The sequence below is a fragment of the Pseudonaja textilis genome, chromosome Z (genome assembly GCF_049901715.1).
Source record: "Pseudonaja textilis isolate UNSWEBS1 chromosome Z, rPseTex1.2, whole genome shotgun sequence".
NCBI lineage: Eukaryota > Metazoa > Chordata > Lepidosauria > Squamata > Elapidae > Pseudonaja > Pseudonaja textilis.
In genome coordinates, this window is record NC_142008.1 from 86468807 (window position 1) to 86491918 (window position 23112).

At 39.3% G+C, this 23112-nt stretch overlaps 1 protein-coding gene across 4 annotated transcripts in view; it reads right to left on the reverse strand.

The window, feature by feature from the left end:
* PCGF2 (polycomb group ring finger 2) overlaps positions 1 to 23112 on the reverse strand; it is a 52382-nt gene that overhangs the window by 27345 nt on the left and 1925 nt on the right. For 3 of the 4 annotated variants that reach the window (XM_026720979.2, XM_026720976.2, XM_026720978.2), the window contains exons 2-3: positions 5044 to 5179; positions 3048 to 3144 (exon numbers count right to left, since the gene is read on the reverse strand). In XM_026720979.2, the coding sequence (XP_026576764.1) occupies positions 3048 to 3144; positions 5044 to 5155 (209 nt within the window). In that variant the 5' untranslated portion in view covers positions 5156 to 5179. Of the gene's footprint in view, positions 1 to 3047; positions 3145 to 5043; positions 5180 to 15798; positions 15821 to 23112 lie in introns of those variants that run through there. The other variant, XM_087915816.1, reaches the window with a different exon arrangement.

Genomic DNA, 23112 nt, shown 5'->3' on the forward strand with positions numbered 1-23112 from the left:
TTGTCTTCAGAGATGTCCCTATTCTATTATTATCCTTAAAATCACCACAACTGCTTCAAAACAGGTAAAAAAAAAGGTTCTGTCCCTTTTGGGACACCTCTACACTATTATTATTGAAAGACTCTTAAGGCCTTTTCAAGTTACCCTCTGTTGGCTTAGTGGAATATGGAAAGACACCAATAACAGGAAGGAAGGAAGGAAGGAAGGAAGGAAGGAAGGAAGGAAGGAAGGAAGGAAGGAAGGAAGGAAGGAACCTCCTGACAAATAATTCCTGTGATGACCTGTCATTATTGTTAAGATTTTTTTCTAACCACCAACTAGAAGTTGTCTTTCTATAATGTAGAGGATTAAAAAAAATGTTTGCCTTCACGATCACAAATAAAGTTGAAAAATTGGTGGTACCTTTTTAACATTGTAGTGTCAAGGAAACTAGAGGAAAGCATTTTTCAAAATGTCATTTGTATATCTGTGCTATTGTATGAAAAAATAAGTATGATTCAGATAAGATGCAATTGAAAACAGGCAGTCACATATATAAACTACAGAAAATCTGAAATGTAACCATTAATCCACTTCCTTGCAATCACATTTTTTGCAATAATAAGAGGTTTAACAATTCAGTACAGCTTTACTGGCTTGACATCTCAATATTACAAAGGATACTAGAAGTCTCTAGTGACACAAATGACATTAATAAGATACTGCCATTTTTACTTGGGTTTTTTCCCCTTTGATCATTAAATCCTACTGACATTTTGCTGCACTTTTAACCTGCTTGTTGATTCTCTTCCCCCACTTCCCCCACAAACACTTGTTTCTACATATTAGCAATTTATGTCTGTTTAGAGTTTAAATCTGAATAAGCAAATATTTTGTGTGCCTTTCATGAAAGACCCATTGGAGTGAGGCTAGTAAATATTTCTTAGGGAGACTCAAGTGTTAGGAGACATGTTAATTTACACAGACTGTGTGCTAAAAATACACTCAGAAAGATGTATCTGTGGCAGGTTGCCTACTTGGTTTCTATGCCAACCATCATTAGAGTTCATTAAAGTGCATCTGGTTTCCCCCAAAACCAGCTTTAAAGGGAATCAGTAAGATTGCCATTCAAGACTACAAGAGAAAGAAGTGTTGGCTTGATTCAATTGTTGCATGAATATGAACAGAGGTAGTTTACTAAGAAACAAAAACAAAGAAGTCTTACAATCAAGCCAAAGATCTAGAATTAAAACCCGCAGAATTATTATTATTGTTGTCATTATTGTTGTTTTCATCATTGTCATTAACATTACAAAACTAATGTTGTAAAGATTAAAACACTAAGGGAATATTTAGTCTATTCTAATAACAGAGAGCAGAGCCATTATGGTTAAGGTACCAGGCTGGAAACCAAGAGACTAGGAGTTTTAATCCTATCTTAGCCACTTGGGCCAATCCATCTCTCTCAGCCCTAGGATGGGGGGAATGGCAAATCCTTGTGAAACCTTGCCAAGAAAACTGGGGGATTTATTGAGGCAGTCACCAGGAGTCAATATTAACCCATAGATTCCCTCCTCAAAAAGCAGCAAGGAATTGGACAAACTAAAAGACAGGCCAAGTCTCTCTGCCCTGTACAGTCATCTGTCCATCCATAAGTTTAGTAAAAGAAAATAAATTAATATAAATAGACACAGCTGTACATACTTATATTTGAATAATTGATTCAGACTTTTGTCCTTTTGTTTCCTCTTTCTTAGGAAAGAGAATTCGAGCTGCAAGCATGCCTCTGGCAGGAGGTTAATATAAAAGTTCCAAGTCAAATAGATCACTATATCATAAACCACAGTTATACTCAGGTTAAATAATTATTGTAGTTTCATGTGAGAGTTAAAAACTCCTTTAAGAGCTCTGTCTAGACTATAATTTACAGAGCTCTTTAATTAATATTCAAATTTTACCTTATCATACAGTTTGCCAACTACAGAAAAACATAGCAAGGTTATACAAACGCCTCCTCTCTCAATATCCCTACCCATTTCTACCTAGAGAAGTTGGATCTACTCGTCTATAAAATGTCAGGTTCAGAAACAATCTTTTTAATAGAGGATTAGCTGAGAGGAAAAATATCCAACAACATATTTGTCTTCTGCCTGTAAGCTCCTTTCAGAAATTGGACACCTGGAATTCAGAGAAGCCTTTGGGCTGATCAGAGAACATGTAGTCATTGCCAAAGCAGAGGAAACAACTATCATTTCTAAATAACAAACATCTTAAATTGTAAAGATGTCATAGGCATGACATTCTGGGAAGATTTTTCTGAAAACAAAACAAAGGGCAAAATGGAGCCCCTTTTGTATTTGCCTGATCACTTGAAGGCTTGAAAGTAGGCAGAAATGGAGCTGCATAAAGTTCCCAATCTTTACATAATGAACTGGAATCCTGAATGGAAATATTATGCGCACTGGGTTTGTGTGGAAAGGAAATTTTCTGCCACAAAATAATGTTCAAAATTGCAGAAAAAGCTGAATTTATATTCAAACAAATGTAATATCAAGACCTCTTCAGACCATTTCATCAAATGTGAGGATGCCTGAAAAGAGTGTTGGATCTTAAGCTTGGACCATGTGAAGTAAAAAGAAATAGCATGTAATGATACCCTATCTCTCAACTCCAAACATGCAGAACTGTAGGAAAACGAAGAATTGGTACTATTGGACTCCTGCATTGTAACAGTACACAAGAATCCACTGTAGACAGTATGGTAGACACCATATTGCAAGCTTTTCAGTTACTACTATATGCTACCAATTGAAGAAAATATACTGTGTGTAATCAGGGTTGAACAGTAGAGTCCTTTATGCTCTCTGAGTGTGATTGTTTGCTTACAGTTATTTATTACCAGACAAGGTAACATAATTTCATTACTTACTCTAGTAATGAAATGTTTGCAAGCAAACAACCAAACTTAGAAAGGACCAAAGTCTCCAAGCTAATATCTGGCTCCACCAGACACCATCTGTGGTAAATACAAATAGTCTTAAACTGGAGTATAAAACAATATATAATACCTGATACTGAGAAGAGGCCTTGTTTTATGAACTTGTACATCACACATTGGGCAGTATTTGTTGGTTTCCAGGTAATGGACAATGCAGGTTTTACAAACTAAAAAAAGAAAAGAAAACATTGGTAGAAAAGGGGAGTCACAGAGGAAAATTAATCTGAATTTATGAAATGAAGAGATATCCAAACTTGGATTTACTATGAAGCAAAACAGTGGTTACTCAAGCTAGCTAGAAAACTGTCTGGAGTCAAAAATTATCCCAGGGCTGCAGATTTTGCTATATTAGTTGGAAATAAAAGGAATCCTTTGTCTGATTTTTTTAAATGCAGAGCAACAAAGACAAAAACTAGACATGCATTGTAAGATATGAATAAAAATTGTCTACTCAAATCTAGACAAATGGTTGATTCATAAACCATATGCAGGTCCCAAACCCAAATAAATAGGAGGGCTACGGAAAGCAATGGTGAACATCCTGTTAAAAAAACAACTCAACAGAACACTTTATTGCAATAACTTAACATGATTCAGGTATGGATACCCAACAGTGGAACCTCCAGGCTGGATAGTAGCCCGCAAGCTATTGGGAAAAAGGAAGGGCCAATTTTTAGTAGGTTTTCATGGCATTGTTGGATTGATGGAGGAAAGTCTTTGTGAAGTTTAAGAATTGAAGATGCCCATAACAAAAGAGGTTGCCTACACTGTATAAAGTTATATCAAAATGGAATATGGAATATTAAAAGCATATCCCTTGGAAAACTCAAAATTGTAAATAGAGAAATGATTAGAGTGGACATAGACATCCTTGGCATTACACTGGACAGGATTACACTGAATTACACTGGACAGGATTACACTGAATTACACTGGACAGGAAGTGATGAATTCAAATCAGTAGAGTTTATGTTTTATTTTTCTGAAAATGATATCATCAAATGGAAAAGCGTTGCATTCTGCATGAGCAGACGTGGCTAAATGTGTTAAGAATCACAGAGCATACAGTGATCGCATGATAGCTATTCATATTTGAGGCATCACTATACTACATATCTACGCTCCAACTGTAGACTCAGATGATGATGGAAGTGGACTTTTACAGTGAACTTCAATGTGCTCTGAAGCAAATATCAAAAAAAGATATTTTTTATATTATGGGTTGAGCAAGAGTTGACTAGAAAACCTCCAAGGACCATTCCAACTCTGTTATTCTGAGGACCATCTATAATTGCAAGTTTTTCACTTTTGAAACAATGATTTTACTAGCTTTCCTAAAATCATACAATCCCTTTTGCTAAAAATGTAAGCATATTTGCTATGAATCTGAATGAGAAATTGTACTCCAGAGGATGAGTATGTAATAACTTCATGTCTCAAGAGTTTTTGAAGGCATCGTTAGACTACTTGCTCTTCATAAAATAGAGCCTTAATTATATCAATAACTGACATTTAACTGTATTCAGACATGCATCATATACTGTATATAGTCAAATATATAAAGCATTAAATAATAAGAATATTATTGTGCTAATGATATTGGGCTAAGTGATAACTTTCCCACCTCTTTTCTCATTCATTGATGACTAACTGGCAAATAGCATTGAATGGTTAAGATGAGAGCTCAGACTTAATTAAATCTTGCCTCATAATTTTAACTATAAGTATCTTGCCAATAGGAATCTTCAGTCTATTAGCCTTTAGCCTAACTCATCTTTCATTGCATTAAAATAATATCTTACTGTTTTAACTGTCACACATGTCCAGTCTTGCTTACACAATTATCTTTATTGGACAGTAGAGATGGAGAATATTTTGAAAATCAGGGAAATCAAGGTGACCAGGACAGTCGGAAGAATGGGAGATTAGCTACCCTGCAGTGAAAGGAATTTGTGTTCTGAATGGATAACACGATTATCCTGCACATTTGAATTGGACCTTTGTCAATGAGAAAGTCCAGAGATTCTGTTAAATTCAAATAGGGAGCTTCCTTATTTGGCACTTACATGAATGTAAGCATTCCACAATAGTTGTGGCATCTATAAAATAGCCTCCACATAAGGCACACATTAAGTGAGGGTTCAGCTCTGTGATTTTTATCCTGGTGGTTCTGTGCATCCTGATGAATTCAGGCAACTGTCTCTGGAAAAGAAAAGAAATAATAACACAAGAGTAAATCAAACAGCCTCACGCATTGTGAGAAGATAATGGTTTGGCAGAAATCTCACTTTACAAACTGATGAACAATAGCAGGCTGCAGTATTGAAGATAATAACTGTTATCCCATAGTGATTATCTACTATGACAAGGTTTTCTCATAGGCAAGGATTATCTGATGTTGGACTAAGAAAAAGCTTTCATCTTTTCCACATAATCTTTGGTGCTATCAGATAAAACATGGAAAGGACAATGTCATTCCCAGCATCCATAGGGCCTTAGATGTCACACTTCTGTCACACTATTCATATAAGATAAGTACAGAAATTCTATCAGCTATTCTCAAGACCAAATTCTTTTTTCAGTTAATAAAATCCCATTTCTCTTCACAAAAAGGAAATCCATTTATAAAATATATATAAAATTTGGTAATTATTTTGAAACTGTAACATAGACAATTTATTTACTTATTTTATTAGGCGCTTGTATCTGCTGTTTATTACTTATTTCTTTTAGCTATGTGTACCTTGTTATTTCACCAAGTAGACTCAGGCTATCTACCATAAACTTTTCAACAGAATGTTTAAATACAGCAACATTAAAAAAAAACCAGATACCACACAAAATGCATAAAAATAGTTGCCATTTATTTATCTGTAATAATCTTTATATTGTTTCAATAGCTACTTTAAGCACTCACATAGAAATGCAGGATATAAACTAAATAAAATTTAACATAATTATATAAACTGTTTGAAAATAACTAATTAAAATATCAATAAAGGTGAAAAGACCATACCACAAGAAGATATATCAGTTCCAAGTCATAAATCCTTTGACCATAGAAGTGCAATGCCACCCTTGTTCAGTGATGACAATCTGGTCATCAAATTAAAGGACACGAATAGAGACTCTGTTTTCCTAAAAGGAGCTGTTCTTTTGATGGAGATGCGGGGGGGCCCTCCTGGCCTCCAAGGTGTGCCACTTCTTTTCCAGGGCATGGGTCGGGCCTGAACAGAAGTCTGGCAAAATGATTTCCTGTGCCCGGTGGAACAAGGAATTAACCTTGGGGAGAAAGGAGGGATTCAGTTGCAGAACCACTCTGTTTGAATGGAATACGCACAAGTCCTCCCTTATGGAGAGGGCTGCCAGCTCCAAAATCTGTCTGGCCGAGGTGATAGCCACAAGGAAGGCTACCTTGCAGGTGAGGAAGTGCAGGTTGGCTGCCTGTAACAGCTCGAAGAGTGCTAAGGAGAATGCCTGCAAGACCTTGGGTAAGTCCCAGGTGGGATATCTGTGTACCACCAGAGGCTTTAAGCTGGTTACTCCTTTAAGGAAGCTGCACACAATAGGGTATTGTGCCAGTGATTCCAGATCCCCGCATGACAACACCGACAGCAGAGCTGCCACCTGCTTGCATAAGGTCTTAAGGGATAGGCCCTTGTCCAGCCCCTCCTGAAGGAATTCCAGGATCTGGGCTACAGATACCAAAAAGGGTTCAAAGTTGCCCTTGGAGCAACAGATAAAGAAGGCCTTCCAAGTCAAGTCATGGATTCTGTTAGTTGATGGACTTCTGGAGGCCTGGATTGTCCGGATCACCTTTGCAGTCATTTTGCCCTGTCTCAGAACTCTCCACTCAAATGCCATATGGTCAGTTGAAACCATTGTGGTTCTGGGTGGACTAGAGTCCCCTGGCTGAGGGATATCTTGCCCCATAAAATCCTCCAGGGCCTGGATATGGATAGCCTGACTAGATCTGCAAACCACGGCAGTCTGGGTCAGGGGGAGAGCCAGGAGTAATACCTCTGCCTTCTCCACCAAAACCCTCCTGATTATCCCTGGGATCAAGGGAACGGGGGGAAGGCATATAAGAGGTTATGGAGTGCAGAGTGCATTGATCACCTCCACCTCCGGTGTTGCAAATCTGGAGTAAAACCTTGGCAACTGGCTGTTTAACAGGGTAGCGAATGAGTCCAGGACCGGGGTCCCAAACCATTCTGACAGTTCCCTGAACAGTTCTGGATATAGGCACCACTCTGAGTGGTTGACTGTAGTCCTGCTTAGCCAATCCACCTGTACATTAGTTGTCCCCGATATGTGTTCCAGCCTTAAGAAGAAAAAATGCTTCTCTGCCCAGAGACCCAGTTGCTCTGCCTTTCACATGAGAGACCTGGAGTGGGTGCCCCTTTGATGATTGATGTAGGCATTGGTGGCTACATTGTCCATCAGAATGAGAATGTGATGGCCAGAGATCTTGCCCTGGTACCATCTGAGGGCCAGATGGACTGCCCTGAGTTCCAGCCAGTTGATGTTGTTTGTCAGGCTGTCCTGTGAGCACTGCCCCTGTGCCATCTGTAATTCAAACTGGGCATCCAAAGATGCTCGCATCTATGGCTGGACTCTTTGAAGGCACATCCCTTTGTCATGGCCCAGGACATTAACCACTAGAAAGACTGGAGTACCCTGTGTGGAACCTGAACCTTGGTAGATGAGTTGCTCTTGTCGGACCTTTGGTGGGGTAGGAGAAACCACTGTAAGGTTCTGGCATGTATGCATGCCCAGGGGACGATTGTGATGCAAGATACCATCTTGCTCAGGAGCTGTGAGAGGAGACTGACTGGATCATTCGGACCCAATTCACCAATGCTTTTATGGTGTCCTGATGCTCCTGTGATAGGTAAACCTTGCATAATGAGGTAGCTATGATTGCCCCCGGGTGTGATAAATGGGTGGTGGGAGCCAGCTGGCTCTTCTCATAATTAATGGAGAATCTGTGGTCCTGAAGGACCCAGATTGTGACTTTTAAATTCTCTGCCATCTGAAAGTGAAAGTGATCAAGATGTCATCCAGGTAACACTGGATGTGGATTGGGATCGCCCTGAGGTGGGCCGCCAGTTCCACCATTAGTTTAGTGAAACCCCTGGGCACTGAATAGAGGCCGAATGGTAGGGCCCTGTACTGATAATGACATCCCATGTAGTAGAACCTGAGGAACTGGTGGTGGGACAGTAGGATGGGTACATGGAGGTATGCCCTTGTCAAGTCTATGGATGTTAAGAAATCGTCCTCTCAGATGCTCTCCAGGATGGATTGGAGGGACTGCATCTTGAGCCTCCTGTAAACCAGATGTCATTTAATCTTTTCAGGTCCAGAATTGCTCTCCACCTTTGGGACTATAAGGGCCTTTCGGACTATAAATAGGATAGAGAAGAATCCCTGCCCCTGTTGTTCCACTGGAAGCGATTGAATAGCTAGAATGTCCAACACATGTTGGATAAACGGCCTCCTCTTTTTGTGTTGTCTTTTGATATGGGACAACGTATGAAGAATCTCAGGTGTATGGAAAGAAATTTGAGTGTGATACCAGTCTCACCGTGTTTAGAACTCAGGTGTCTGAAGTAGTAGCCTCCCACTGATTTGCAAATAGCCTAGGCGGCCACCAATGGGAGGATTGGGATCACTTGTAACAACAGAAGGGGCAACCTCTTGGCCTGGAATTGTTGTCTGCTCCTATCCCAAGATCCGGTTCTATCTGGTTGGCGGTCAGCTCTATGAGAGTACGTCCTCTGGGAGTAGCCCAACCCGGTATCTGTTGGCCGAAAGGAAGGCCTGCAAAAGTAAGGCGAGGAGCGACGGCTCATCTGTATAGACAAGGTAGGATCTTTCTCCTGTCCTTGGTTTCCACCAATATGGGCTCCATGGCCTTTTTGGCTCTGAGGAACTCTTGTTAAATTTATCTCTTTTTGGCCAAGACTGAGTCAAAACTGGGACACAGACAAGAAAGGTGTGGCTACAAAGTTTAAAAGGACTCTGGGCAGAAAGGTGGAGTTCTCATCCTTTGTATTCTCTGCTCAGCACACTGGAGAATTCTGAGAGCTCTACTGTATCTTCAGTGTATCTGAACAGTATCACATTTGGGAGGGTTTCAGTACAAGGATAGGGTTTGGCTTATGACAGAAAGGAAATCTCTAATGCATGTTTAGCCTGAGAACGAAATGTTGCCATTAATTTTTTGTGGCCCTAATAACTCTAGCCACCTTTAATGAAAATTAGGTCATGGATTGCCTCCACAACACAGGGAACCTTGCAACTAGGTACTACTTCTGCACAAACACATAGAACAAGAGTACCGATTCCCTGAATCGCTAGATCATTGTTTTACAAAATCCCAGAAAAAGTACAAATGATGTAAAAAAAAACACAAAAAGTTTTTCTTCCCATAATACATAAAAAAAGGGAAAGCAAGTTATTTGCCTTTCAGAGTTGATAAAAAATATAGTTATATATTGGATGTTTTCAAAAGGGTGTGGCAGGAGAATATGGTATGTTTTTCTTTCCCCTCCTTCCTTTCTTTGTTGTAAGAAATTCATTCTTCATTTGGTACCATTAAATGCAGGGCGGTGTAAATTCTATAACCATTTCTGTCTGTCTGTCTGTCTGTCTGTCTGTCTGTCTGTCTGTCTGTCTGTCTCTCGCTTTCTCCCTCCCTCCCTCTCTCTGGCACACTTGAACATAAGAGAAGATACGAGAAGCCACAACCCTTTCTGGCTTGCTCAGGCAGCTTTACTGTTTCCATAGTAACCTTTATACTTGGCAAGGAGCCAGAATATTATTACAACTTGCCAAAGTAGAAAAAAAGGAAAGTAGGGTGGATAAAGAGGGGACAATGAGGGGAAACAGCCAAACATGTACAGTGTCTTTGATTTAGCAAATTGATTTGAGATCTACACATTTTCTGAGACTGGATGATTCAATCTTAATAGTGTCAAATGAAAACAAAGAAAGGCCCCTATTTAAGAACAATGTGTGGATTTCCAGTCAGTATCTTCCAAGAAACAACCAAGGAGGCTGATTTATTATTTTTGTGGATGCAAAAAAGGCTCTTGGAAATGAGTAACAATGGAGAGTACCCATAGGGAGGAAGCAAATCTCAAAGGCAGGATTATTAGAAAAGAAAGCAAATACAGACACATGTAACCTTGTTAAAACAGGGAAGAAGTATTTGGATTTTTTTGGACTGGAAAATTTCCACATACTGTAAATCTGCCTCTCAATTCTTCAATAAGAAAAAGTTTTGCTTAAAAAATAATCAAACACATTAATAAAAAACATTCCCCCAGTATCTCCTATGAGATTATTATTGATTTCTTTCAACTGTCAAGGTAGGCCTTAGCCTAAGTGTTCATCTCCTTTTGGAAGGACTGATTTCCTCACTAGCAACTTATTGCAATCCAACTATCCCTGTGCCAAATAACTGTAATATGGTATGACTCCCCCTTCCACCCCAGCAAGTATAAACAGTTAAATATCTTAACATCTTCTCATATCTCATGCTTTATTGATAATTAAAACTGCAAAAACTAATCTTTCAGCCCTAATCAGCGAAAGATTATTAAGACCTTCCATAAATAATACAGATAGTCCTAGAGTTTTGACTACAATTGAGCTCAAATTTGTGTTGTTAATTAAGAATTTATTAAGTGAGTTTTGCCACATTTTACAATCTTTTTTGCCACAGTTGTTAAGTGAATCATTGTAATTGATAAGTTAGTAACATGGTTGTTAAGTGAATCTGGCTTCCCCATTGACTTTACTTGTTGGAAGGGATCACATGACCTTGCAATACATGACCTTGCAATGGTCATAAGTATGAGTCAGTTGCCAAGAATCTGAATTTCAAATCACATGATCATGAGGTCAAAGGTCATAAATATGAAAAATGGTCATGTCACTTTTTTCAGTGCTTTTGTAACTGAACAGTCACTAAATCAACTGTTGTAGGTTGAGGACTACCTATAAGGTTTATATTAAGGTTTACATTAAGTTCATCCAAAAAAAAAAATCCAAACGTGTTGCTTTCCTAAGAAATAAAGCTAAAAGAAATCTTTAATCATCAATTATAAACAGATCATTAAAGTCTCATTTTCTCTTTTTTTTTCTTTTTCTTTATTTTTTATATTTTTCATAGTTTGTAATCTTTAATAAAATTATTGCAGAGAAACATTTTTTAAAAATTAATGTTATATCACTTCAACAATGGCTAATGCTGCAAGCTTCTACTGAGGCTCTGGAGAATGGAAAATGTAGGGGGATATATATATTCAGTAGTGGGCTGCTGGGTGGTCGGTGAGGTTTGGGCGAACTTCTAGCTGTGATCTCTGTCTGGGCCCACCCACAGGCCCTTGTGTTATGCTTTCCCTAAATAACTAACTCCCCCGCCCCCAGCTTGCCCAGGTGAGTTCCGTGCCATATATATTCACTGGAGCTGCCTGAGTCAATTAGCTGCCAGTTTGAAGCTGTGTTTCAGTCCCAAATCAGCAGGTGTGAGCGCTTACAACCAGCAAACCCCTTGCCACCAAAAGTGCAGCCCACCTCTGCATACTGTGTTTCTCACAAAATAAGGCTGCGCCTTATTTTTTTTTGACCCCCGAAAAAATGGCTACTCCATTTTTTTGGGGGTGACTTAATTTCCTCCCACACCTAGAGCGGCCCATGTGCACGTACCTCTCCATGAGGCCGTTTCTATTGGCCGATGAAAGCTCCCCAAAGGCAGAGTCTCCAGCCGCTTAGGGGCGAGGCATGGCTGCCCGTGTCCCTTCGCCATTAGGCAGTGTCTTTAGGGCGATGGAAGCTCCCCAAGGGCAGTCACCAGCCACTTTGATCGGCCGGTAGAAGCGGCCTCAGGGCAAGCGTCCATGCACACTCCCCTCGCCGCGAGGCCACTTCTATTGGCCGATCATAGTGGCTAGTAACTGCCCTTGGGGAACTTCCATTGCCCAAAAGACACTGCCTAATGGCGAGGAGATGCGGGCAGCCACGCCTTGCCCCGAAACGGCTGGGGACTCTGCCTTTGGGGAGCTTTCATCGGCCGATAGAAGTGGTCTTGTGGTGAGGGGAGTGTGTGGGCGCTTGCCCCAAGGCCACTTCTACCAGCCGATCGAAGTGGCTGGTGACTGCCCTTGGGGAGCTTCCCTTGCCCGAAAGACACTGCCTAATGGTGAAGGGATACAGACAGCCACGCCTCGCCCTGAAGCAGCTGGGGACTCTGCCTTCAGGGAGCTTTCGTCGGCCGATAGAAATGGCCTTGTGGTGAGGGGATTGTGCATGGGCGCTTGCTCCAAGGCCCCTTCTACTGGTCACTCCCCAAAATGGCATTGGAAGCACAAACTCCAAGATCATCTCCCATTTCTGATCATTCGTTGCCAATATTTTCACTCCCATTCATTTCTTACAGAAGACCATAATATTGTCCCTTGCATAGCTACTTCAAGGACAGGAGTGAGGAACAGAAGCAGGGAGAGAGAGAGGGGGAGAGGGAGGGAGAGACTGTTTGTATAGTCTATCTCTTTTGAGTTTGGGTATTTCCTAGAATGTCATGACCGAAAAACACCCAAAAGCCATTTTTCAAAAGGAAAAGCTCCTCAATAGGGAGAAGAGGAAGATGACATTTCCAACAGAAGAAGCCAAAAGTCTATTTATTATGCCATTACTCCCACTCTTTTCTTTTTCTCATTTTCTTTAGAGCAGTGTTTTTCAACCTCAAGAGCATGCTGGCTGCAGAATTCTTAGGGTTGAAGTTCACACATCTTAAAATTGTCAAGTTGAGAAATACTGTTTTGGAGAATAAAGTTCTGGTTAAGGAGAAGTAAGTGGGGGAGAAATAAACAACCCTGAATAATGGAAATAAGAAATGTTTAAAATAAATCTTTCTAGCTTTACGTAAACCTATCTTATCTCTATGTGGAAGAGAAAATTTAAAAATATTTCTTTCTTGGCCTAGTAAGTAATGTTTAATCATTTGCTGAACTATGTGATACCCAGAACATAAAACAACCGAATGCATCCACCTTATCACTGCTGGCCTTATGCAGGAGCAGTTCTCATCAAAGGTCAACAGAAGTTTTTCCTTGTAATTAACCCCCTTCTTCCTACTTTCACTTCATGGGGACCAAAAAAGGTAAATGTTGGGTAGGGATCTTTCTCCTCTCTCTTTTCCACAGCATCTACAAGTAGCTCTTTTGTGACTTTGTTTTCAGGTGACGTTGCATTTTCTGGCTACTGAAAGAAGGTGATTTGGTTTCTATAGTTTATGTATCTGATCCTGATGGCCCAGTGCCAACACCAAAAAGAATTATTAATGCTTAAATTTTACATTTTTGGGAAGGGGAACATATGAAAACTCCTCCTCTCTATCAATTCCCATCAGAAGGGAACTGAATGAACAGACTATTTTTTTCCTAAGCCCTGATACATTTGTAGATAGGGAATGGGCTTTCAATTCAAAGGATACGGTTTGAATGCCAATGCTAACTTTTTCCTTTTTGAAATAAAAATTAAACAGTGAAAATGAGCCAAAAGAGCAACCTGTGAGCAAGCTGATTTTAATAAAATCCTGATGTCCAAACTCAGAATCTCATTCGCAGCACCCAGAATACTTTTAAATATCTCCCTCTAAAAAAAATGGTGAGGGTTGGTGAATTTGTCCTGATTTCTTCCTGCTCCGTCCTCCCAATAGCATACATATAAACATATAATCACCTTTCTCCATAACAAATTCATTCTTATTTAACAATTACCCAAAAGCACATGGTTGTTCACAATAAAAATAAATGACTAAAATAAAAATGAACAACTTTTTCATATGATGGAAGCAGCTTTCATATGATGGATGCACATATATTACTCTATTCATTAATCTATATTCAGCTGTGTATTTTCTTTGAATTTATTACTAGTGACTAAGCAAAAAATTTCAAAATTATGTTTTAGAAAGCAAAATACTATAAACAGAATTTATCCCATATTATGCCACTTAGGTACAAGTCACCCACTCATATCTGAGATTAAAAATCTCAGAGGATATCAGATTTCTCCCATGTTTAAATGATTAGCATAATTCTGGAACTTTAATTTTTACAATCAAATTGTTTAACAATCAAAATTTTAATTGCAATTAAGCAGTAAGACCAAGGACAAATCAGCATGTCAGTTCCTTGATCTTTCTCTTCCTTTATCTCATTTGGAAAAAAAGAAGTAATAGAAGACAGGAAAAATTTACAGTTCAGAGGAAAGTCATTGGGGCTTATATTTTACCCATAAAAGTAATTGCAATAAATTATAAATCAAAGAATTATTGTATCTTTAAATTGGATCTTCCACAATATTGCATTTGTTTTGTAAATGATGTTGTAGCAGCATGTATTCCCAATTTCTAAGTAAGGAAAGATTTAAGGATAGGAAGATCATTTATCTTCCTTTCTGAAAACTATTACAAATTATATAAATTGTATATTATATTAAAAAATTATGAGTCACTATGTTTTATATCATTCTTAAAACTACTTCAGTCATCACTCTGCACTAATCTAGAAGTATTATATGTTTACAAACTGCATGATTATTTCATGGGGAAATTTCTATGTTGTACTTAACTATATAGGTTGAATAGGAATTGTATTAGCCTTCACAGCTGGGACTGACAGATCCTTCCTTCCCTACCTCATCTTTCTTTCTTTCTTTCTTTCTTTCTTTCTTTCTTTTTCTTTCTTTCTTTCTTTCTTTCTTTCTTTCTTTCTTTCTTTCTTTCTTTCTTTCTTTCTTTCTTTCTTTCTTTCCTTTCTTTCTTTCTTTCTTTCTTTCTTTCTTTCTTTCTTTCTTTCTTTCTCTCTCTCTCTCCCTCTCTCTCTCCTTCTCTCTCTCTCTCTCTCTCTTCTCTCTCTCTCCCCCCCTCTCAAATGCATTGCCTTTCTGGAGAAAAGCATAATATGCTAAATGTGCTTCTTCCAATTTGGGGAGAAATTTTACAATTTCACCCAGAAACATATGTATCAATTTTGGGTTGGTTGCTTTTCTTCCTGAATAAAATGGGAGTGCCAGAGAAATTGATAACACAATATGTATATTGCAGAAATCCATTATTGGTACCTTTGTGAAACATTTAATCCTTAAAAAATCCTGAGTCAGAAAATAGTTGAATCCTCTTTAACGACGACCTTATCTTCTTCTTTATTGTGATATTACCCAACCATGGCTTTAGTAAAGAAGTGCTGACTATTATTTTAATACATATGGTATCAAGAGTGTTCATGCTGCCGTCACTTAGAGGTTCAAATAATGCTAATAATGCCAATTTGGAAAATAATGCACAAGCAGAAATGTGGGGAGTTTCCCTCCAGTCTCTATGACAATTGGTTATAGCAGCTTAGAACTACTTTTCAATTTAAATTTCAGCAGGAGTTTAGGGGAAGGTGATATGAGGAATTTTGGAGATGTTGGTAGGATCGAACCTAACTCAATAACATTTTCCAACTCTTACAGGCAAAGGGTAAATAGTGTTCTATTTATTATTACCAGGGAAAGTATAAACTATATTGATACATAGGAGAATATTCTAAAGACATTAAACTAAACTGCAATCTTAAATGAACCAGTTCACAACATTTTAGCAATCTAATAAAAGTCAATTTGATTCTTCAAACTTTAAAAAAATATTAATAGTAACATTAAATCTACAAGTTAATTCTAAAACACCAATTTTATTTTAAAAGACATCCACAGCAGTCAAGGTTCACAAAAGTCCCTTATGCATTTAAACATTGTGTTACCTCTATGGAATATACTTTTGATAAATTTATCAAATTTGCATTTTCTTCAGTTAGTTCCAAGCACCATTGGTATCTCTGGGAAAGAAGGCAGAAGATTATTATTGACCCAAGACCTCCAGTGAGTTTTATGATAAAGCAGAGATTTAAGGTTGGATCCCTGCCCCCAGCATAAAGATTTAACTATGAAATGGCATTTGAGACAAGAAGGGGTAATATCTCAATTTTCTTTATCCACAGAAAGTGAAAATTCATTGATTCTCCATGGATGCACACAGAAGGGCTGAACTGTATGGTATGTTGAAATACAAGATAGACAATCAATAGTGTTCATAGTAAAGAATGATGCAAGAATTATATGTACAATAAATAATCCATGAATCTTTGGGATCAGTTCAGAAATATTTTCCTACCAGATTCCTCAATGATTTCACAAATGCAGTGTTTCTAATTCACTTGAAAAGTTTTTTAAAATTCAGGGAAATACTCTGAGATGTATCTGCCTTGAAAATAGTCCATGCTGAACTGTGCAGCAAGTTAAACTTCAAGAATTGAGCTCAGGAAATGTTTTATAATATTTTATGCTATGTCATAAAATGCTTTGTAATAATTTTTATGTCATAAAATGTTTGATACAATTTTCCAAATTTCAATTCAATGGGAGACATGGGTTTTGAACAATTCTGAAAGTCAGCCCATTTGAGCTATCTTGATTCAAAAATTGTTGCCCTGTGAGGCACTGTTTCGGCCAGCTAAGGATTACAGACATTGGAGTTTTAGCAATATATAAATACATGGTGATACTTAGATGCAAAGTTTTATATCCTGCATTCCAGTGTTTGGGATACATAAATCACAGTATTTACATTCTGATGCCCTACAAATACTTATTTAGCCACATATTTTAGCCAGCATGTTATAAAAATCTAATCCAGATTATTAGTTGATGGTTCAGTCTGTTAAACAGGTTTGTATTATAAAAGGCCTTATAAACTTTTTCTTTTAAATCCCCAAAACTGTAATACATGAAATGGTTTAAACTAAAATCAGTTTGCTGGGAGTTGTTCCCCAGGCAATAAACTAATTAAAATTGCTATAAAGAACCTTCCTTTATCAACCAAGGAATAACATACATAAAGGTATGCAGAAAAAAATGAAAAAATTGATCAAGTAAAAGGATGGATTGCTACATAGATTAAAATAGGAAGGTGTCTCACAAAAACTTTGCTAGAAATGGTAAGAATCACTTTCCCTCCCATAAATGCAGAAATTAGAAATAAAGGTGTCCTACATCCTTGACCTGTTAATTTTAAATAGTTTTCAAATATATTTCAACCAACCCAGGCCCAATTTTCAAGCCACAGTTGAAAAGCTCAAACAATTTTCCCTTCTAGATATAGCAATAACCTATAAGAAAGAGGTCATACCTCCAAAGTTCTTTCTTGCAAGAAAGTCTCACTGACTTCCTTTTACTGTTTACTTCTGAATAAACATACCTAAAATTATCCTGCCTCTAACCATAGTAGATAAATGTTTTGGTTAATAAAGAGCTTGAGATTCTGACCACCATCTTTAGCATTTGTCAGTCACAAAATTTTGCCTTTAAAGAACAGAATCACAGCTATAGGCTGCACTCCCAACCAGGCAATCAAACAAAGCCAGGATACACTTCTTCTTTCCTAGTAGACTCCAAATTAGGCAGGGGGGAAAAAGCCAGGCCAGGGATTTGAGCACAATACACATAATACTTAAGGGGCAATTTAAGGAAAGTCTACTCAGAGGCAAGTGGCCCTTTGATCTCAAAGCAGTCTCCAAAGAGGCAAGGGTAGGAAGGAAACTGTAGAAAAGGACAGCTCTCTTTTTGTGCCTTTTAAGCACAGTTTGAAAGTATGCTTCAAGAGTGAAATATTTTAGACTTTGCCAGATGATTAAATGAATATGGGTACTGTACTACAATCATTCCCCCTTTGAATCAATGGTACCCTTATGGCAGAAAGTCATGGGGCCCTAGCGATTAGAAAAGTAGATGGGTTCAGTACCAGTCCATGGCTTGGTCTAGGAAACGGCAGAAGTGCTGTTAGAAGTGCTACTCCTGATTTCCAAAAACATGTTATAGGCTCATCTCATTATTTTTGCTTCTAGTATTTGCTAAGCGTATTGCTGGTAGGTTAAATTGAAAAAGAGTGACTGGCCCTCCACTGGCTGAGGATGGAGCAAAACATGAGTTTCCCCATCTTAGACCAACATCTTAACTTCTTCCCCACACAAGAACTGATTGCAGTATGGTACCCATATTCATATTCATTTCATCATCATGCAAAATCTAAAATACGTAATTATTAAAGCATACTTTCAAATTCCTTTTTCCTTATCAACAAATCAATCATTTTCGGATTTAAAATTACTTTTCCACGGCAGAGTGATATTTACTTGATTGATACTCTGCTTCCAGGAATCTTTCTATTTATTTTTTTTCCCGTAAGAACATGTTTGTGATATAGGTTGGGTTAAAAAAGAGTGACAGACCTCTCCACTGGCTGAGAGTGAAACAAAATCTGGGTTTCCCCATCCTAGACCAATATCTTGACCTCTTCCCTACACAGGGATTCTCTCCCTGCCTTGAATTCACTGGGGTTTACTAATAGGTAAGGGTGATATTAATTTCCAGGATTAATGTAAGGGGAGAGAGATATAATATATATATAATTTTTGTTTAACCTACATATTTTACAAATATAGTCTACAAATATAGTCAATTGATCTCAGTTGCTGTTCTGGAATAACCACTGAAGTGGGATAGAACTTTTTTATAGAAAATATGTAGAAAGTGAATATTACAAATGTTGCACATCTGTTTTGAAAAAGACACAGTTCTCCCCCCCCCCGCCCCTCCTACAAAGGATTTTGGCTGAGGCATTGCTGTTATCCTTCTTAACGGGACTAGATTTCCAATTAACAGAACCTTCCAATTGCCAGCTTGGAAAAGTTTTCAAATTAAGATACAGAAAATATTTTCCCCAACCCCCATGGGTTTTTTGGGGGTATGGGGGAGGGGAGAAACAGACCCTTTCCCATTCTTCCAGCTCCTATAAGCCACCATCTACCTTCTACAAACTCAAAAGAAGAAGAAAATTAGTTTAACACCAAAAATAACAACATCCTGGGATCAAACAAAACAAAAGGGGAGAATATTTCAGTTTTCAGGGGCTGACTCAATAAAGGCAGCTTTCTTTGCAAAACAAGTGCGCTAGCATACATACAACCCCATTTTTTGTGAATTAAATTTGAAGTGTCCTATCACATAAAATGTGCTAAGGATACTGTTCTCATACTTTACGATTGCTTGTTTAAAGTCACCTTGCATAAATTTCACAGATTCCCTCTTTTTTTTTTACTATTTACTTTTATTTGTTTATCTTTTACTATTCCATTTCCCCCAACATGCGTGCACGTGCACACCAGAGTAGTTCTATGTATATGTAACATCAAGCTTTCCAGACTAGACTTCCAGGTTTGATGAAAAGGTTGTAAGCCACCAAAGGTATATTAAGAGACAATTAATATTTTCAGGTTGCCACAGGATTATTCCTGAAACTTTTTCCCAACCTGTGAAGATAGATTAAGACAGATTAAGATTACTCTAACAGGCCAGCAAGATCAGAAGGTGTTTATGAGTCATGTGCATGGTAGTTCAACTCACCTGCCAAACCCTCATTCTCATCTAAAACTCACAATTGTTCCATAAACTGCTTCAAAAGACTTCTTAAATATGCACCCAAACCCAGTGCCGTTTACTTGCAAATAAATGCACATTGGATTTTTTCCTTCCATCTAAAGAAACAAAAAATAAATAAATAAGGAAGTTGCTGTTGCTGTTTCCCTATGGGACCTTTTTACTCAGGAATAAACTCCCAGAGGCTGATTCAGAGTAGGCAGTGAAGAGATTACAGCTTGGTAATGGAAACAAATGTAACTTGACCCTGTGACCTGGAAGTGAAAAGCACATCTCCCTTGTCTTTTCCAACCAGAGGCAAGCTTGCTTCATCTGGTTTCTAAAATGGCTGGAGATGGAGTCCTTTAATAAGTTAAAGGAGGCAGGAAAGGATGGGCTCCGAAGGTCCAATCTGGCCTTCTGATGACATCTTCTTTTGTTGTCAGGTTTTAGTTACACTGAAACTGATTAGTTAGGATCTAAGCAATGGGATGCTCTGAACTAAGGGAAGTAATGTCATGATGGATTTGTTTGGGGGTATCTGAGTTATGCGTTCCCTAATCAAACGTGCATATTTGCCATGTTGGACTAAACAATGTATATCCTCTTTTACAACCAAATATGGGATGCTAAGGTTTTTCCTCCCTTCCAGGAGCAAATGTTTTGTTAGAACAGAATTCAATTTAGAACGTTAGAAATACCACCAAGAATTAACTAAATTCCCAGTTTGCATCACTTTCAGCACACAGAAAGCGAAGAGATCTACCCCCTGTTGAAAGGCAGAAGTTCCTTTCCCAATACAATATTGTTGACAAGAAAGAAAAATGGTGGTGCTTAACAGTCACTAGTTGTAGGTCATCAAACTCCGCAGTTTCCATTCGCTTTTTTCCCAACTGTAACAAAGTTCAGCATCGAATGGCGACAAAGCATTTGCTTTTCAAGAAAGCATTTGCTTTCTACCCAGCCAAATCCGAGATCTTCAGCCCAAGATGGTGCATATTGTCTCACAAACAAGCACATAATCCCCCATGTACATTTCTCCGCAAGAGGAAAAGGGGACACCATCCTTGGACTGCACCCGTTTCTAAAAGAACCCATTGACAAATAATTAGTTGGATTTATATCCTGGGAAACCAGTGGTAGCAATTCCAAATTTAAATAGTATCGCCCTCTGCCCTAACTCACCTGGAAAGCTGTCGGATTGAAAGGCGAAGTGCAGTCCTCAAAATCAGCAAACATACGACCCACTCCCGCCCCGTGGAAGCGAAAGTTTAACAAGGCGAGACGAGGGGGAGGAACTGTCTGGGCTGATTCAGGGCCAAGGGGCTCCAAATGTTTGGTCTTTTTCCTCTCCAATCTTCACCAATGAGAGGGAAGCGGCAGCCTAGCCTGTTTGAAGGCACCTGGGTACTCGGCCCTGCCCGCCCTGACACTGTGAACGTTTTTCAACGAAGTGGGGAGACCTCAGGTCGGTGAGCCGCCTCTACCGGGGATTTCATTGGTTGAAAAATCGCGGTTATTTCATCCAGCGGGGAGAAAGGGATTTGGAAGAGGCTGCGGCTGGTTTTCTTGGGAGTGGGGTGGAAAGGAGAGTTGGACTTACTTACCAGAGTCCCGTGGGCGTCTTCCTGTAGAATTGTACGCCTCGCCCCGACACAGACGCACCCGGCGACGAGAGACGGGGGTCTGACCCCGAAATGCCCCCTCCAAGAGGCTGGCTGGTCCCTCTTTCTCGGGTACCCGCTCCCAGTGATTCGCAGCCAAAAGGTGATTAGCGGAAACCCTTTGAGCGGGAGAAGGAGCAGCAGTTCTTTCTCCCTGCGTGCGATCCACTGCCTGACTCCGAATACCGCTTTCCTTCCGCAACTCTGGTAAAGCTTCCGATGCCGAGTGCTGCGTGATGGCCATCCTCTCCTACTTCTAGAGATGCCCCTTTCTTATTGGCTATTTCTCCCAGCCAAGTGGGGAGGGTGGAATCGGTCGGCCAACGCGTGGAAGGGGAGACGATTGACCCGCGGCTGGGATCATATCCATCTAACCTGGCCGTCGTGCCGACTCCAATAATGCGCGGCTAGGTGTATTGGCGGGAGAAGACTAAACACTGAAGCTCCACCGGCTTTGGTTCTGATTGATCTCCACTCTGATTGATCCTCCCGTTCATCATTGTGTGGACGGACCTCTCGATTTTGAAGCCCCTCATCCAGAGCATATATGACTGCGATATTTTCCGCAATATGTGCATTGCGCCATCTGTGAAATCAATCACCCGCCGCAGAGCCGAGGCTATGTTAGCCTCTACCCCATTTATTCTTCTGGAAGAATTCTACCTGGCCTTCCCGAATTTGATGCAAACTTGGGTTTATGGACAAGTAGCCCAACTCATCTGGAGAATATCAGATTGGAGAAAGCTGCTTTAAACAAACAGCCTATTGTTTCCTGGAAGGCCGCATCCTGAGTGGGATTGACAGCGCCACTTCCTTAATCAATTATTCCCCCATCAAACCTTAAACCCTTGTTCACTTCCCTGACCTATCCATTTCCACAGGTGTCAGTCTAGAGTTCCAACCAATTCCATGGCCCTGGTTTTCGAACATGATGGGAGGGATAGTTTAAGAACCTGTAGAGGGTGTCAGATTGGGGAAGGGTTGATCGTTTTTCGTCTCACCCCAGAACAGAGTACAGTAAGAATTCCGTGGCTTCTTTCCAGATCTAGAATTACCTCTTTTGTCCATCTCCCCCAAACCACCATACAAGGCAAACACTACTTAGAAGGTCACCCCTGTGTGTTTGCGTGCATGGGTGTGCATGTATAGCTGAACCCATTCATTTTCATGGACTGTTTGATCTTGTGGTGGAAGGGAGAGGGGGAAGCAGAGCAGGAGAAGAGTCACCCGCAATAATTAACAATTGAATACATCTGTCAGACTGGAGCACTAGTCCTTCTACTATTCTCCCTCAGCTTTCATACAACAGGTTCAAAGGCGGAATCCAATCCATGACATGAGGAAAATCCCAAGAGCAGCAACAAACCTGGGATGGTGCTATTAAACAAACCTGTTCTTCAAACCTGAAAAGAGAGACTTGAGACAATATTGGGGGCACAGTAACAAAGAAACAATACCATGGGTTCATCTTCATTAAGCACAGAACTTTGGACTTTGGTGATTTACTTGTGGCAGCTGGAATTTTGGATGCTTTTTAAATTTCTGGAGAAACGACTCTTTCTACAGAGGAGGCTTCATAGAAAATTCTTCCTTTGAAATTTAAGGCAAAAGATGGGAGAACTAGCCAAAACATTTTCCCTTGAAAGTTAAACAGGAACTGATTGGCACCTTAGATTCAAGGGCATTCACTTCAAGTGTATCCCCTCTTTCAAGTTAAGGGGAATAATTGAATGAGGATGTTGTAGGCACGTAATTCCTTGTTTAATTCTAAACTTTAAAACAGCCCCTAACTTTTCAAAGAAAATCTGAAAGATGGTAACCATTATTATATCCATGGATATAAAAAATGGGCACCTATGCCTCCTTTCAATGCAAGAAAACTGTTGAATACTAGAAAAGAAGATCTATTTCCACTCTTTAAATTAACTTATTGCAACAAAC